The sequence below is a fragment of the Phaethon lepturus genome, unplaced genomic scaffold (assembly GCF_000687285.1).
Source record: "Phaethon lepturus isolate BGI_N335 unplaced genomic scaffold, ASM68728v1 scaffold844, whole genome shotgun sequence".
NCBI lineage: Eukaryota > Metazoa > Chordata > Aves > Phaethontiformes > Phaethontidae > Phaethon > Phaethon lepturus.
The window spans coordinates 47,258-63,219 of record NW_010532417.1 but is presented as its reverse complement, the minus strand read 5'-3'; the positions used below and the strand labels follow the sequence as shown (position 1 = coordinate 63,219).

The following is a 15,962-nucleotide window of genomic DNA, read 5'->3' as shown; positions in this document are numbered from 1 at the left end:
GAATGATTTAACACTGCCTTGTTTGCTAGCTTACAGTCTAAACCTCGTATCATATTTTATCCTCTTATTGTCAGTTTGATCAGGCTGAGCTGCTGATGTGCCAAATTACTCTCTTGCTATGGCACTTTGTATTACTGTAGTGCAGTGTGCTTCTGGGCAATGTTTGTAATCTGGAGTGCTAATGTTACCTTTACTTTACACAAATGCAGCTATTATCCACAGGAAAATTCCAGGTTATATATTAAAAAGCAGAACTATAATGTGTTTTGTCTTTTATAGCAACTTGGAACTCACACAGTTTCCTCATATTTTAAAACATTTGAGTCCTCTGTGGTTACTGCTAACCAAAAGAATGAACTTAATACACTTAGCACTATCCTTTTGAAATTTCTGAATGTGTTCCATTTATTAAAAAAAAAAAAGAGAAGGAAAAGGGAGAAGTTGCTTAGTTAAGCACTCAGCTCAGGAGAGACCAAAGTTAAGGATTTCCTTTGTAATGTTAATTGACACAGTGTTACAATGTGTTTTCACAGAGTTTTAATTTCTTACTTAGTTATTTCAACTGAAGAGTATGGCTTATCCTGTAACCTGAGGTGTCCTGTATGTGGTTTTGTTTTTTTTTTCCAGTAGCCCATACGTCATGTGTGAATTTGGAGAGAACTTGTACAAATACACTTTTTCATTGATAATACATGTGCTATATTAGAATAGAAGATAATCTAATTCTAGCACATTTAACGTTCATATATGGTAGTTTGCACATTTATACATAGTAATTAAGCAGCAACTTTCATGCTTAGTTAGGAATCTACTGTAATTTAGAGTAGGCCATCAGCAGCTTTTGGTGGGATTACTCTACCTAAATGCTAAAGTCTACAATGTTAAGTACCTCCATCAGAGCCAGGGCCTTGTGTAGGCATCTGCTTTTAAGTGTTTCAATTTGGTCAGACTGCACTGTGAATGCGATTGTGCATAAAAGAAATCTGAGGTGACTAGATGGGAGCTGGATACTGACATTGCAGACACTCCAATGTTGAGCGAGGAAAATCCTATTCTTCCTTTCCTAGAGAGAAGGGTTCATTTTGTCCAACTTCGGTATCTGTGTGGCTCTATCTGTAGAGATAGTTATCTAGGTGACAACTGTAGGTCGAAGCAAGAAAGACTTGTAGGGCACAGAAAACTTATTAATACAAGTGTCCGAAATAGTCATCCTTCTCTGGCTGCCAGTGGAGTCTAGATAGCTAGCATGTGTCTTTGACAGACCTATAAAATGAGGTGACAGAAGTCATGCAATTAAAATCTCTCCAGGAATAATACCATTTTCATTGAGTTTGCTGAGGCATGATGCTGTCTAATTCAATGTCAGCTCAGAATATACTGCTTGCTTTCAAATAACTTTAATAATATATTGCTTGAAGAATGTATTCTGTTCACGTGATAAAGTTTTTAATGCATGTATAGCCTAGGTTTCTTTTCACTTCAAGAATGTAGCCACACTGCATGTCATATCTTGATCTAGTCCCAGTTAGGACAAATTTTCATCTGCTTTTAGGCGTACCCTCTCAGCAGAGGTTGTTCTCTAGCGTTTGGGAATTAATCTGTTTAAAAATGTGCTTTCAACAATATTTATATTATAACACTATGATAGATCAAGTGAGAAGCGCTAAGATGAAGAGCAGGGAAGTGGAGAAGAAGTAACAGTATGTTGGGCTTGTGGGATAGTCCTTGTGGACTTCTGAGTGATGCTGCTGTTCTGTGCCTTTCCCAGCATGTAAAGGCTAATCTCAGTGGTATTGGAGCATATAGTGCCATCAGCTCTAATTTGATGAGCTGATCTGGTCCAGCCTCCTGTTTTGGAAGTAACCAGCAAGAAATAAAAAAATGGAATACCTTCTTCACAGGTTGACTTCTTTCCAAATCACTCTAGAAACACCAGCTGTGCAGTTGGTGCTAGCCATCTCCCGCCATTGTTCTGCAGTTCTTTTCTTCAGAAGGTGGAGTGACTTAGGAAATAGGCCTTCTCTGTGTGACTCTACATACTTAACAACATGCAATAAACAAGATGAGTTGTTATTTATGGAAGCTGTCCCAGTGCCCCAAATGAAAATATGCCTTTCCTAGAGACTATTCTATGGGTAGTTGTAAGGGTTGGATTCCCTTTTGCCAAGGGTTTTGCTGTGCTGCATTTCCTTCTGTGAAATACAGGAAAAAATGTTCAATTGTTATAAACAACTTCATAATTTATTATAAGCTTAAACAAATATTGCCCTGTGTGGGTGTAGAGTAGAGACAACATGAAAATATTTGATATAGCCCTTTCTGAAACAGAGTTGGCAAGGTCCTAGAATTAGTCTAGCCATAATACCTGCTCTGGAATGAAATTTAAACAAAAAGCACCCTTTGAGCTTCACTGTGATAAACAATATTTCCAGACTATCGTCGAGTCACAAATGAGAAGTGGGCGGCGGGGGTGGGAAGAGATCTCATGAGGTGTAACTTCTACCTCAATCAGAAGGATAACAGCATCCAGTGGCTGGGGTCTGCAACTAGGAAAAAAAAAAAAGATGCAAATGTTTAACAGCAGTTTCAGTACAGTTACCAAGAGGTAACTTTTAGTCAGTTTTTCATGAATTAAAAATAAGGTCTGTGATAGCTAGAAATAAAGGCTGTGCTGTAGATGAAATTGTGATCTCTTCATTTCAGAATGTTAAAGTATTTTTATTAGAGCTAGACCTTCATGCACCAATCTACGAACCAGAGTGAGGAAAACTGAAAACATTTGGAAAAATTGGTGTCAATTTTGTGTTTGCAGATGCTTTTTAGTGATATAGTAAACAAAGCTAAGTTTTTAATGGACTAGAATATTTTTTTTGTGGAATTCATTTAAAATGTTGGGAGTTCGTTTTGTTAATGGATATGTCAGTTGGTGTTGGATTTCATGAAATTCTACCACATAGGATTTTTTTAAGTGTTTTAGTCACTGTGGTTGTTATAGCTGAAATGAATGTGTTAATTTGTCTTTTGTTTCTTAATTTTGTACTTTATTCTCTAGCTGCTGAAGAAACATTACTAAATGTAGAGAACTTGAAAGCTGTGACCATAGAAATATTTAACTTTTTCTTTCTTTGCTTTCAAAGTTATTTTGAGTTTATCCTGAACTTCAATTTTTTTTATTTTTTTTTTATTGGTTTGGTTAAAAGGTTTGTCCAGAGGGGTCGCATTTATCCGGTTTGACAAAAGGTCAGAAGCAGAAGAGGCAATTACAAATTTCAATGGTCACAAACCCCCAGGTTCCTCCGAACCCATTACAGTGAAGTTTGCAGCCAATCCTAACCAGAACAAAAATGTGGCACTGTTATCGCAGCTGTGTCATTCACCAGCTAGACGGTTTGGAGGGCCAGTGCATCACCAGGCGCAAAGATTCAGGTAGGTTAGGAAGAATAATGCATTTAAGGCTGTACTACTATTCCCGTGTCCGTCTGGGAAACTGTGATCTTGCAGCTGTGCAGTAATACCTTCATTGCAGCATGTGTGAATGAATACATAGTGCACTATATGTCCTGCAGTGTTATGTAAATAAATTGTTGAATTAAAATGATTAATGTACAATTTTACTTGTAAAATCTATATTTAAGTTAATTATGTAAAGGTACATACACTACAGTGTCTATTCCTGCAATTGAGTGTATAGTGAGATGATAGAAAGTAGCAGATTCCATGTGGGTATTGGTAGATGCATGTCTCAACAGATCCCCATTCTGTAGTCCATATATCTGAATGCAGATATAATTTGGCAATTTAATTGAAGCTCTGAATCATTGGTTCCAGCAGAGAGGTGTCATAGTAAAATAGGAAAACCTTATTTCTGATTAAGAGATTCTGTGGGATTTCTTCCTACATCTTGAGCTGTGCAGTGTTCTGTCTTTCCTTGACTTCTTGTAAGTTATTGCAACATATTGTCTGTTTCCAGAGCTGTGGAAGATAATATGTATTTTGCCTTTGAGAATTGCCTTAGTTGCTTTGAATATGAATAGGCTTGAATTTGAATTGCCTTAGTTGCTTAAAGGAGGGTGTTGATAGTTGGACAGCGTTCTGGAAGATGCATTGTATTTACTGTCTTGCAGATAAGTAATAGGCTTTGTTATGAGATGTGTACATGAGAGTTTCCGAGAGTAGTGTTTCCCTGCTGAGAATTTACTTTTTTCTTTTTCTTTTTTTCCTCTGGGGTATCCAATTAGCTCAGCAAAATTGGACTAAAAAGTCAAGTAGCTTTTTGCAGTGCTACTGTTGCAGTATTGTTGTGACTTTTCCATAATGCTTTAGCGTAATGTGTCTCCAGTGAGTATTAGTACTTCATAGTCATCTGTGTTACACGAAGGGTGATTGAACAGGTTGCCCAAAGAGACTGTGGACCGATATCCTTGCAGATGCTCAAAACCTGACTGGAATGGGCCTGATCAGCCTGCTCTAGGTGCCCCTCTTCTGAGTGGGGAGGTTTACTAGAGGATTTCAAGAGGTCCCTGCCAACCTCAGTCATTCTCTGGTTCTATTCAACTGTAGTCCAGGCAAGTTTGATGCAGGCAGCTCTTCAAACAAGATTTCATTTCTCTGAAACACTCATTCAGATCTCCACACCCAAGCCTTCTAAGCCACACCAAGGAATGAAATTCTACATTGTTGGCAGTTAAGTGAGCTATTAAAAACCATACATGTCTGTCTTTTGTGTCACCCAGGGCTTCAGTGTGTTCTGGTCCTATAAAGTCTTGAGGCTTATGTCTCATGTTTTAATTTTTGATGTAATTGGACATTTTCATTGTCATTCTTCCCCTTAAAATTTATAACAGAATTAAGATGCGTCAGAATAAGCAGTACAAATAATATTCACATCCGTAATTAAGATACAGGACAGAATTAAAGTTATTTGGTAATGATCACTCAGTAATAGTAGAAATTATTAATGTATTTATGTTAATAGTAGCAGGTGAAACTAAATTTTAACCACCAGTTAGAATCATAGAGTCACAGAATCATTTAGGTTGGAAAAGACCTTTAAGATCATCAAGTCCAACTGTTAACCTAGCACTGCCAAGTGCACCACTAAACCATGTCCCCAAGCACCACATCTACATGTCTTTTAAATGCCTCCCAGTGATGGTGATTCCAACACTTCCCTGGGCAGCCTGCTCCAGTGCTTGACCACTCTTTCAGTAAAATTTTTTTTTCCTAATATCCAGTCTAAACCTCCGCAGGTGCAACTTGAGGCCATTTCCTGACGTTGTATTGCTAGTTACTTGGGAGAAGAGACTGACCCCCATCTTGCTACAACCTCCTTTCAGGTAGTTGTAGAGAGCGATGAGATCTCCCCTCAGGCTTCTCTTCTCCAGAATAAATAAACCCAGTTCCCTCAGGTGCTCCTCATTACACTTGTTCTCCAGACCCCTCACCAGCTTTGTTGCCCTTCTGGACATGCTCCAGCACCTCAATGCCCTTCTTGTAGCGAGGGGCCCAAAACTGAACACAGGATTTGAGATGAGGCCTCACCAATGCAGAGTACTGGGGCACAATCACTTCCTTGCTCCTGCTGGCCACACTATTTCTGGTACAGGCCAGGATGCTGTTGGCCGCCTTGGCCACCTGGGCACACTGCTGGCTTGTCTTCAGTCGGCTGTCAGCCAGCACCCCTGGGTCCTTTTTGGCCGGGCAGCTTTCCAGCCACTGCTCCCCAAGCCTGTAGCGTTGCATGGGATTGTTGTGACTAAAGTGCAGGACCTGGCACTTGGCCTTGTTGAACCTCACACAATTGGCCTTGGCCCATTGATCCAGCCTGTCCGGATCCCTTTGCAGAGCTTTCCTACCCTCCAGCAGATCAACACTCCCACCAACTTGGTGTCATCTGCAGACTTACTGAGGGAGCACTTGATTCCCTCATCCAGATCATTGATAAAGATACTAAACAGAACTGGCCCTAATACTGAGCCCTGGGGAACACCACTTGTGACCATCCGCCAACTGGATTTAACTCCATTCACTACAACTCTCTGAGCTCGGCCATCCTGACTGGGCCTGATTGCCTGGTTGTCCTGTACATGCCATGTGGTGGCTCTCAGGATGGTCTGCTCCATAACTTTCCCCGGCACCAAGGTCAGAGTGACAGGCCTGTAGTTTCCTGGATCCTTCTTCTGGCCCTTCTTGTAGATGGGCATCACATTTGGTAACTTCCAGTCAAGTAGGACCTCCTCAGTTAGCCAGGACTGCTGGTAAATGATTGGAAGTGGCTTGGTGAGCACTTCCGCCAGCATCTTCAGTACCCTTGGGTGGATCCCATTCAGCCCCATAGGCTTGTGTGTGTGTGTCTCTGTCAGGTCACTGACCACTTCCTCTTGGATTATGGGGGCTTTGTTCTGCACCCTGTCCCTGTCTTCCAGCTCAGGGGACTGGGTACCCAGAGAACAACTGGCCTTACTATTAAAGATTGAGACAAAGAAGGCATTAAGTACCTCAGCCTTTTCCTCATCCTTCTCACTATGTTTCAACCCTTATCTAATAAAATTATGGAGATTCTCTTTAGCCCTCCTTTTGTTGTTAATGTATTTTTAGAAACTTTTGTTTTTTATTGTCTTTTACAGCAGTAGCCAGATTAAGTTCTAGTTGGGCTTTGGCTTTTCTAATTTTCGCCCTGCATAACCTCATGACATCCTTGTAGTCGTCCTGAGAGTTGCCTGCCCCTTCTTCCAAAGGTCATAAACTTCTTTTTTTTTTTTTTTTTTTCCCCTTCCCCCTGAGTTCCAGCTGAAGCTCTGTGTTCAGCCAGGCTGGTCATCTTCCCCTCTGGCTTATCTTCCGGCACATGGGGACGGCCTGCTTCTGCACCTTGAAGATTTCCTTCTTGAAGAATGTCCAGCCTTCCTGGACTCCTTTGCCCTTCAGGACTGCTCCTACCAGTCTTCTAAACAGGCCAAAGTCTGCCTCCCAGAAGTCCAAGGTGGCAGTTCTGCTAACCTTCCTCCTTACTTCTCCAAGAATTGAAAACTGGAGATCATGATCATTGTGCCCACAAAGTGGTCTCCAGACATCACATCAGCCATAAGCCCTTCTCTGTTAATAAACAGGTCCACCAGCGTGCCTTCCCTAGTTGGCTCACTCACCAACTGTGTCAGGAAGTTATCTTCCACACACTCCAGCAACCTCTTAGACTGTTTCCTCTCTGCTGTATTGTATTTCCAGCAGATTTCTGGTAAGTTGAAGTCTCTCGTGAGAACAAGGGGTAGCGATTAAGGGCTGCTTATAGAGTATTTCATCTGCCTCTTCATCCTGGTTGGGTGGTCTGTAATAGACTCCTACCATGACACCTGCCTTGTTGGCCTTTCCCCTTCCCCATAAACAACCCTATCGCTACCATCATCAAGCTCTAAACAGTCCAAACACTCCCTAATATATAAGGCTACCCCACTGCCTCTCATTCCTTGCCTATCCCTTCTGAAGAGTTTACAGCCATCCATTACAGCACTCAGTTGTGCAAGTCACCCCACCATGTTTCTGTGATTGCAACTATATCATAGTTTTCCTGCTGCACAATGGCTTCCAGCTCCTCCTGTTTGTTGCCCATGCTGCATGCATTGGTGTAGATGCACTTCAGTTGGGCTATTGATCCTGCCACCTATTTTGGGGGAGGAGCCCTAATCCCTATATGACCTTTCACAGGTGCTTCCATGGTTTCTAACACATCAATAAGCCTTGCGTCTTTGCTGCCTCATCTCCATCCCCTTCCTCCACTGAGATGGCAAACAGAAGGACCTCACTAGCACGCTGTCCCTCAAACAGTGGCATGCTGCCCCCAGGCTTATCTCTAGCAAACCTGGTTTTATCCTTTCCCCCTTCAAATTAGTTTAAACCTCTTTTAATGAGCCCTGCTAACTCCTGTGCAAAGATCCTTTTCCCCCTTTGAGACAGATGTACCCCACCAGCAGGCCAATGTTGTGTAAACCGACCCATGATCAAAACCCACAAAATTCTGCTGGTGACTCCAGGCTTGGAGCCAGCTATTGATCTGCTGGCTCTTTGTGCTTCTTCCCTCATCATTCCCTGGCATTGGAAGGATAGAGGAGAACACTACTTATGCTCCCAATCCCAGGGTCAGGATTGCAGTCATACCAAGGCCCTGAAGTCTCTCTTGATTGTCCTCAGACTTCTTGTAGCAACTTCATCGCTGCCTATGTGAAAAAATCAATAACGGATAATACTCTAAGGGCTGTTCCAGGGTAGGAAGCTTTCTCTTCACATCTTTAACACAGGCCCCAGGGAGGCAGCAGACTTCCCTAAGTGGATCTGGTCTGCACACTGGGTCTTCTGTTCCTTTCAGGAGAGAGTCTCCTATGACAGTGACCCACCTCTTTATGGAAGCAGTTTTGATGCAGGGCATAGGCTGACTCAACCTTGGCGATACCTCCAAGCTAGATGAACCACCAAGCTTGTTACTGTTTGGTTCTACTTCAGTTTGTTCATTGTTCTTTTATTGTACCATTAAGGGCAACATTAATGTTATTTGTGTGCATTTTCTATGTTTCTACAGGCATGAGTCTTCACAAGTAGGGATAAGATAAAAGAACGTGTTTTGTCTCTTTCTGTTCCATTCTTGCTTCTGTGGTAGCTATGTCCACTCAAGTTGTCTGTACCCAGTCCTTATTTGTCAACACATTTTGACGAACTTCTGCTTCTAGTTATAGGCTTGCTGATGGAGAAAGAGATGAAGATTTTTAGGTGCTATAGATTGGCAGAGGTAGTAATAGAGCTGAGATAATTCTGGGTTAAGCCATGCTGTTCCGAATACACCGTGGAGACAAGATTCACCAGTTGACTTGAAGACTAGAACTGGCCATCTCTCTTCATGTCTTGTCACAGACTTGCAAGAACTTTAACACTTACTATAAATCTTTGTTCCCGGAGTCATATGTGCATGCATGCTAATATGTACACATATGCACAACACATGCAGTATCCCACAGCCCTTCTTGTTTTTCTTCCCACCTTTGGTGTTAACTGCAAGTTTTTCTGTGAGTCTTCCTTAAAGGATGCTGAACTTAATGCATTATAATGATTCATACTATGGCAAAGCTTAGGAACCTTAGCTTGGACTGAGTCTTGTTTTGTGTAGTGAGCAAAACATGATGAAAGGATAAGCTGCTTCCAAAGAGCTCATAGTCTGTATAAATTACAGTTATGGTCTCTGCTATGTAGAAGTTGAATACTTAAACTTGACATTTTGATTACACTTCATTTCATTCTATCATATCCCTGTAAATCCAGGATTAAGCCTTCAGTATCTCTAATTTGTAATTATTAATTTCTACAGATAACTCTCAGACCCTTTGTTTAACGTTCTGTTAATCCTTTGTAGTTACTGTGGTATTTGTGGCTCACAGCAGGAACTGGCCTTAATGCCTTGTTCTACTGGAATGCTGGGTTGGCCTGCTAATTCTGAGACATGGTCCAAAGTGTTCTCCATTTCTATCCAAAAGTAATGGTACTGCAGAATGGGATTGTGTTTGGAGTATAGATGAAACATCTGGGGAAGGGTTTCTTCGAGTGTAAGATTTGGTTACTTAAACAGAATAGCAGATCTTTAGGTGTTGAACTCTGAAATTAAGGAGTTTAGCTCCTAAAGCTTGAGAAGGCTGGCAAAAGTCTCCAGAAGTCCTCTGCTTTTGCAGTTCACCAGGACTGTATGCTAGAAGAATGTTTTTTCAAATCTCAATAATATTCCCAGTTCAGATGGCTTTGCTTTCAGGGCTGGAGCCATTTCTGTCTTATTTTAATGGGCATACTTCTATCGATATCAGAGTCTATGAGCTAGGTCCAAAATGCCTGAAAGGGAGTTGTTATTTCTTGATAATTCTTTGATGAAGTGGAAATATGAGAAGACTCTAGATCTAGTGTTTAACCCTGTCACTGACGTGATTGCTTGGACAGCTCCCACAGATCTGTTTTGTTTCACTGCAGTGAAATTGTTTAAATTTTCAACTGCTAAGCCAATTTGTAATGTAGATGCAAGTTGTCTGTGTTGAGAACGCCAGAGAAGAAAATATTTCAACCAGAGTAGTATTTCATTAAAGTTTTAGAAGAATGTGGTACTGAAACCCCTTATTTTGATTGCTGCTGCTCTCTGATGTGTGGCTGTTTGATTTAATACCCTGTTATTTCAGACTTAAAGCTTGTATCACTGAATACTCAACAAGACTTGTTTTGTACACAGTAGATTGTTTCCTATCTGTATCAGGGTATAGGAGAAAAAGTTACTTGTGGGGAAAATGGTGGACATGACCAGTATCAGTGTAGTTGAATTCCTGCTCTTTGTGAAACTACTCAAAAATAAAAGGATGCCAAGCTCATGTGTGGAGGCAACACAGGCTAATAATAAAAATAACATTACTGCTTATTAACATTATGTAGGCTGTGGGGTTGCTCCCACCTGTGATGCTGTATATAGCCGTTCTCATATTGCAGTGAAAAGAGTTCAGCAAAAAGAATTTATAGGACTTTCATAGAACTAAAAACACTGTTTTTGTTTGGGAGTGTCACTTTTGAGATTATGTACTCTAGTGTGTAAAATAATCCTAGAGTCTATTAAATGAAACAGTGTCTCATAACAGTAGAGCAAAGACCATTCATATAAACAAGAAGCTTATGAAATGAAAAAGATTACAATTTAAAAAACACTTATACTGTGTTGATACTTAAATGTCACAAGATGTCAGACTTTTGAGATTAGCATTACTTAAAAGAACCATTCATAGATAACATCTGCAGATGCTTAGGGAGGATTGAAAAAGCAAAGTAGAAGAGACAGTATAAAAATAAATGCGACAAAAGTGAGGACGCTAGCAGTAAGTATGATAAGACTGAGAACATTCAAATTACAGTATTAATGGAATTTTAAAATTTTCTCCGAAACATCTTGGATCTCTGTGTGCTTTAGTGTTTGCCCAAATCAGACAGTCTTTTTGAACATCCTTAATAAGTATAACTTCCTAGGAGTAATCTTATAGGACAAAGAGGTATTATGTGTCAGCTACTCCATGCCTGGCTACATACAGGCTGTTATCCCAAGCTAATCAAAGAGATCTTGTGTCCCTCTTACGCAGGCCTTCGGTCTAGCATAAGCACAGAGATTTGCCAGGTCATCTGAATTGCAGGAGGAGCCTGCTCTACTCATTGTGTGAGTGCTCTCCCTCATGCCGCATGTCCTGTGTGATGCTTCCGTGTCTAAATGTAAATTTAGCCTTTCACATAGGTCTAATCCTGTACCATGTTTACAGTCAATTTTGTAAATTTTTTTTGATGGTTGCTTTTTAACTAGCCAGAAACTTCCGTGAAAGGTTTCTTTTTCATGTGAACTTGCAAAGTATAGCTTCACTTCAGAAAAACATGTTAGATCTGGGTAAGAGGGATATTATGTGTGAGGTAATATAGTGGTTTTTTTTAAATTACTTTTCAGGTCCTTTAGGGGTGTTTTTACCCTGGTTTGGTTTTTTTGTGTGTGTTTTTCTGAGTCAAAGCAGGAAGAGAGGAGAATCTGTTTGAAAATTAGTCTATCCAAAGAACAGAGGTTCTTGCTATTCTAAATCATTTTGCGTGTAATATGCATTTAGATTTGTTGTCTTCTTGCATTCAACCTCCAGCTGCTCTTCTACAAGTGTTTCCAGTTCTTGATGTACTGTTGATCTGGGCTTCTGGGCCGAGCCCAAGGCTTTATAGCAAGTGGGTTCAGAGGTACACTGACTGCTGGAACCAAGATTATAGAATTCTGAGCTTAGTGATTTTTTTTTTTTTTTTTTTTTTGCTCCACATACCTGTGAACAGGAACCCAAGACTGGTGATCTGTTGAGATGAAAACTTTCCAGATATTAAGATAAATACATCCTACCAGGTCATTACTCAAATGGAAAGAAGCTACAGAGCTGAACGTGTGTGTCAGAAAAAGTAAGCGTGTAAAGCATGCAAACGCAGGAACATTTCTACATAAAAGCAAAATAAACAGTAAATATGTCACATAGTTACCAGATTACACGGATTAGTGCGTCTGATTCACATTCTGATACTCTTAACTGCTTTTTCAGTTTTACTAGTACAAGGATTCCCAAACTTGGATTTGCTTGGGGCTGGCCAACAGTGGCAGCAGCAGTGAGTATGTGCAGCATGAGCTCAGGTGTGTCCACACTGTGCTCTACAAACAGCAGTGTCAGCAACCGGCTGGGTTGCAGCCGGGCTGAGCCAGGTCAACTCTGGCTGGCTCCAGGCAGTCAGCAGCAGCTAGGGGTGTGATGGAGGGGAAGGGGTCTGTACCACCAAGGCTCCCCCGGCTCTGGGTACAGGAGGGTCTAATAGCTCAGGTGTCCAAGGAAATGAGCTCTGAGCAATGGAGAGCCTGGGGTGGGAGAGATGGTGACTGAGTAGTCTTGTACGAGTGCATCAGCCAAAGTGCCATACTGAACATGAGCTGACTTCCCTGCGTGGATGTGTGTGCTGCTGCAGCTCCACTCCCCTTCCTTCTGATACACATTGCCTTGAGCCCTCCCTTCTGTGTAAAGACAGCAGCAGCTCCTATCTTTATGCAGGGCAAGAAAAAGTCAGCAAGGAACTGTTTGGCACTTAATGCAGCGTTCACTGCCCAGACATCCGTTCCCTGTTTTCTCCAGGTCAGCAGAGAATCAGGAACTGCCACCGCCATGTTCTTGGCAGAGAGCAGCACGTGTACCGCTTTTAAGTGGTTTGCATATCACCAGTGGTACACCACAGTTTGGGAACCCCTGGTATAGTATAATTATATTTCTACAGTCATGTGATCTCACATTTTTAAATAATACACAAGCACAAGGGATCAAATTGAGTTTTTTACCTTAACTTTCACATTTCCTGACCTTTGAGTGCTTAGCTGTGCAACTGTAATATTGCATTAAAATATTCTGAAACTTTGAATTTCTAGGGTGGAGACCAGAAATAGAATAAAGGGGAATTAGAGATGTGGGTTATAGGAGAAAATAAAGTAATACAAAGCAAGGTATAAAAAGGACAGGTTTTTTGCTTTTTGTTATGCATAAATACTACTGGGTACTATGCAGGAGGCAGAGTTTAGGAAGAGTGGGTAGGTGATTTTTTAAAAAATCCAGTACAGTAAAGTCAGATGTAAAATTAATAAGAAAACCATACATGCATACTGAAATTGTAAAACTGTGTACTTAAATGTGGTTTGCTGTTTTGATGTTTGAAAGCTGCTGCAGTGAGAATAGCTGCATAACTGGTATTAAGGAATAAAAACCTGAGATTTAAATTCTGTACCTGGAAATGTGGGGCATCCCAGCAACTGAGAATTGATTGAGGAAGTGCTAATATTTCCTTAGCTGCCTATTAGCTGCAGGTATGCATGACTGTGGCTTATTTAGTAGCCTGCTGGTTTTGGGAGTGTTTGCCTGCACCTGCTGCCTTGTGGTGGAAAAGGGAGTAGGTTTTGTTTTGTTCCACAAAAAAAAAATTAATATGCACAATCTCTACTCCTAACAACAAAACACCCCTTCCCTCCCCCCAGCAAAACCCAAAGAAATGCTTTGACTTAAGAGTTCCCAACATGCTGTTTTAGAGGCAAGACAAGTAGGATGTGGGATGCAAACTCCTTGAGCAAAATAAGTGGGAGATGCCTGAGGGTGGCCTGAAGCAAGCAAGGGGCCGGGGCCTCTGGGGAGGTGTTGCCTGTTACCTGTACTCGAGCAATTCTGCACTGATGCCATGGAGCACTCTTAACAGCCTAGCTGAGTTTCAAAGATCAGTCCAGGTCCCCTGTGAAGGTGATCACCTAATCTTGCCTTGCAACTGTTCTGTTGCCTACCTATTTCTAAGGTTAGTTCCCTGTTGATAAAGTAGTTGGAATGCTTAACTTTTTTTTTTCCTGGCAGCTGTCAATTTGATTGTCAATTTGAATGGGGAAACGTTTCTGGCGGTTTTGATGTCCATGTAGAAAATACTCATTTTCAGTTGCTTCCCATTCAAGTTAATTTGCTTAATTGAATTGAACTTTTACATGAAATATTGTGCTTTTTATTTGCTAGGTTCTCTCCTATGGGTGTAGATCACATGAGTGGGCTTTCTGGTGTAAATGTTCCAGGAAACGCATCTTCTGGCTGGTGTATCTTCATCTACAACCTTGGTCAAGATGCTGATGAGGGAATCCTCTGGCAGATGTTTGGCCCCTTTGGTGCGGTTACCAATGTGAAAGTTATTCGAGATTTCAACACCAACAAGTGCAAAGGTTTTGGTTTTGTGACCATGACAAACTATGAAGAAGCTGCAATGGCCATAGCAAGTCTTAATGGCTACCGCCTGGGGGACAAAATCTTACAGGTTTCCTTCAAAACCAACAAGTCCCACAAATAACTTGCTCGTGCTTTTTGTATGAAATAGATAATTGAGTGACAGAAGTTGAAACATTTTTGTTAGTGTAAACTCATTTTGCGCCAATTTTCACAAGTGTTTGTCTTAGTCTAAATGAGAAGTGAAAAAGGTTTTATATTCTGGGATGCAACTGACATGTTCAAATGTTTGAAATCCCACAATGTTAGACCAATTTTAAGTTCCTTTAAGTTATTTCATTTAAAACATGTTAAAAATCCCCTGAAATCTTAAGTAGATTGCATTAACTAGACCCTCTGGATGGTGGTAAAATTGAAGCATGCTTTCACTTATGAGACTAACATTTTTTCCATTGAATGTTGTCTGCAAAAACTGGAATTTTCTGAAAAACATCAGGCTGAATTAATTTTCTTGGGTTTTTTATGTTGTTGTTTTTCCCACCCATTCCCTTCACCTTCTCTACCCCAGTTTTGGTAGTATGGAAGAAAAGTTGAGAAATACTAATGTTTTTAGTTGACAGTAAATTGTTTAATCAATTAATATTCATTATTACATATATAGTTGAGGATTAGGCTTTTTAAAGTCAAGGTCTTGTAAGTAGTAGCATGCCAGCATAACTTTTAACACCATTGATGAGGTAAGTTGCACACTGAGCAGTGGCCAAGCTGTCAAATTCAAAGGTTTTAGAAACATTACTTTTAAAGCCCACTTTCTAATAGGAATGGACCAAAGAGTTTCAAAGAAACTCCAGCAAGATTTCAGAGTCAAAATGCAACTCCAAAAAGAGTGCGATTATATGTTGCTACTTTATCGAACTGAATCTCTTCTGTCCAAATATTTAATGCATGGTGCACTACTTACTGGTACATTATAATGCAGCAAGATACTTACTCATTTACAAAGATCATTATAGTTTGAATTCCTTTGGTAGTTCTATTTTGTAAAGAAAAAAGTTAAACATTTGAGCATTGTATTTCTCGCATCCCTTCTAATGAGTGCTAGATTTTTCTATTTTAATAGGATTTTGTTTTGACAACTAGCTTTACTTATTGAACACTCAGCAGAAAAGTACTTACTACTTGCAAGTTAGATATTAACAAAAAAAACCTTTGATTTGTAGATTTAAAGATTAATCCCCCAAGTTTTCTGCAGACTGCCTTGAAACTTTGAGTTGTTCTGTTTCTGTTAATTTTCTTTTGCTTTTTTGTGTTTTTTGTTTGTTTTTACTTTTGCATTTAAGAACATTAAATTTGATTTTGTTTTGCTCAAATTTTGTTTTGTTTTTTATTTTCTGTTCTTTTTTTGCTAAGTATTGCACGAAGTGTCCAGCTTTCAAAGTGTCGTTTTAAAGAACGGTAGTTCCTCTTAAAGAGTTTTAAATTAACTCCTTTGACAGATGAGTAGAAGAAAAAGGGTTGTGAAAGAAGAGCACTACAATAAATCTGTGACATAGAAACTATGTGCCACAGACTGATGTAACCCTGCAGGTGTTCTTTGATAGGAAAGCTGGAAAGGATTACTCTATCAGGTAAAGGCTGTGTAAGGATACTGTGCATGACTAGAGA

General features: G+C 40.3%; 1 protein-coding gene across 1 annotated transcript in view; it reads left to right on the top strand.

Annotated features, from left to right (window-relative positions):
* The window catches only part of ELAVL1 (ELAV like RNA binding protein 1), a 32,245-nt gene extending 16,583 nt beyond the window's left edge, over positions 1 to 15,662 (top strand). The window contains exons 4-5 of the mRNA XM_010284807.1: positions 3,201 to 3,426; positions 14,097 to 15,662. Coding sequence (XP_010283109.1) covers positions 3,201 to 3,426; positions 14,097 to 14,421 — 551 coding nt within the window. The 3' untranslated portion in view covers positions 14,422 to 15,662. The remainder of the gene's footprint in view (positions 1 to 3,200; positions 3,427 to 14,096) is intronic.
* The last annotated feature ends 300 nt before the right edge of the window (positions 15,663 to 15,962 follow it).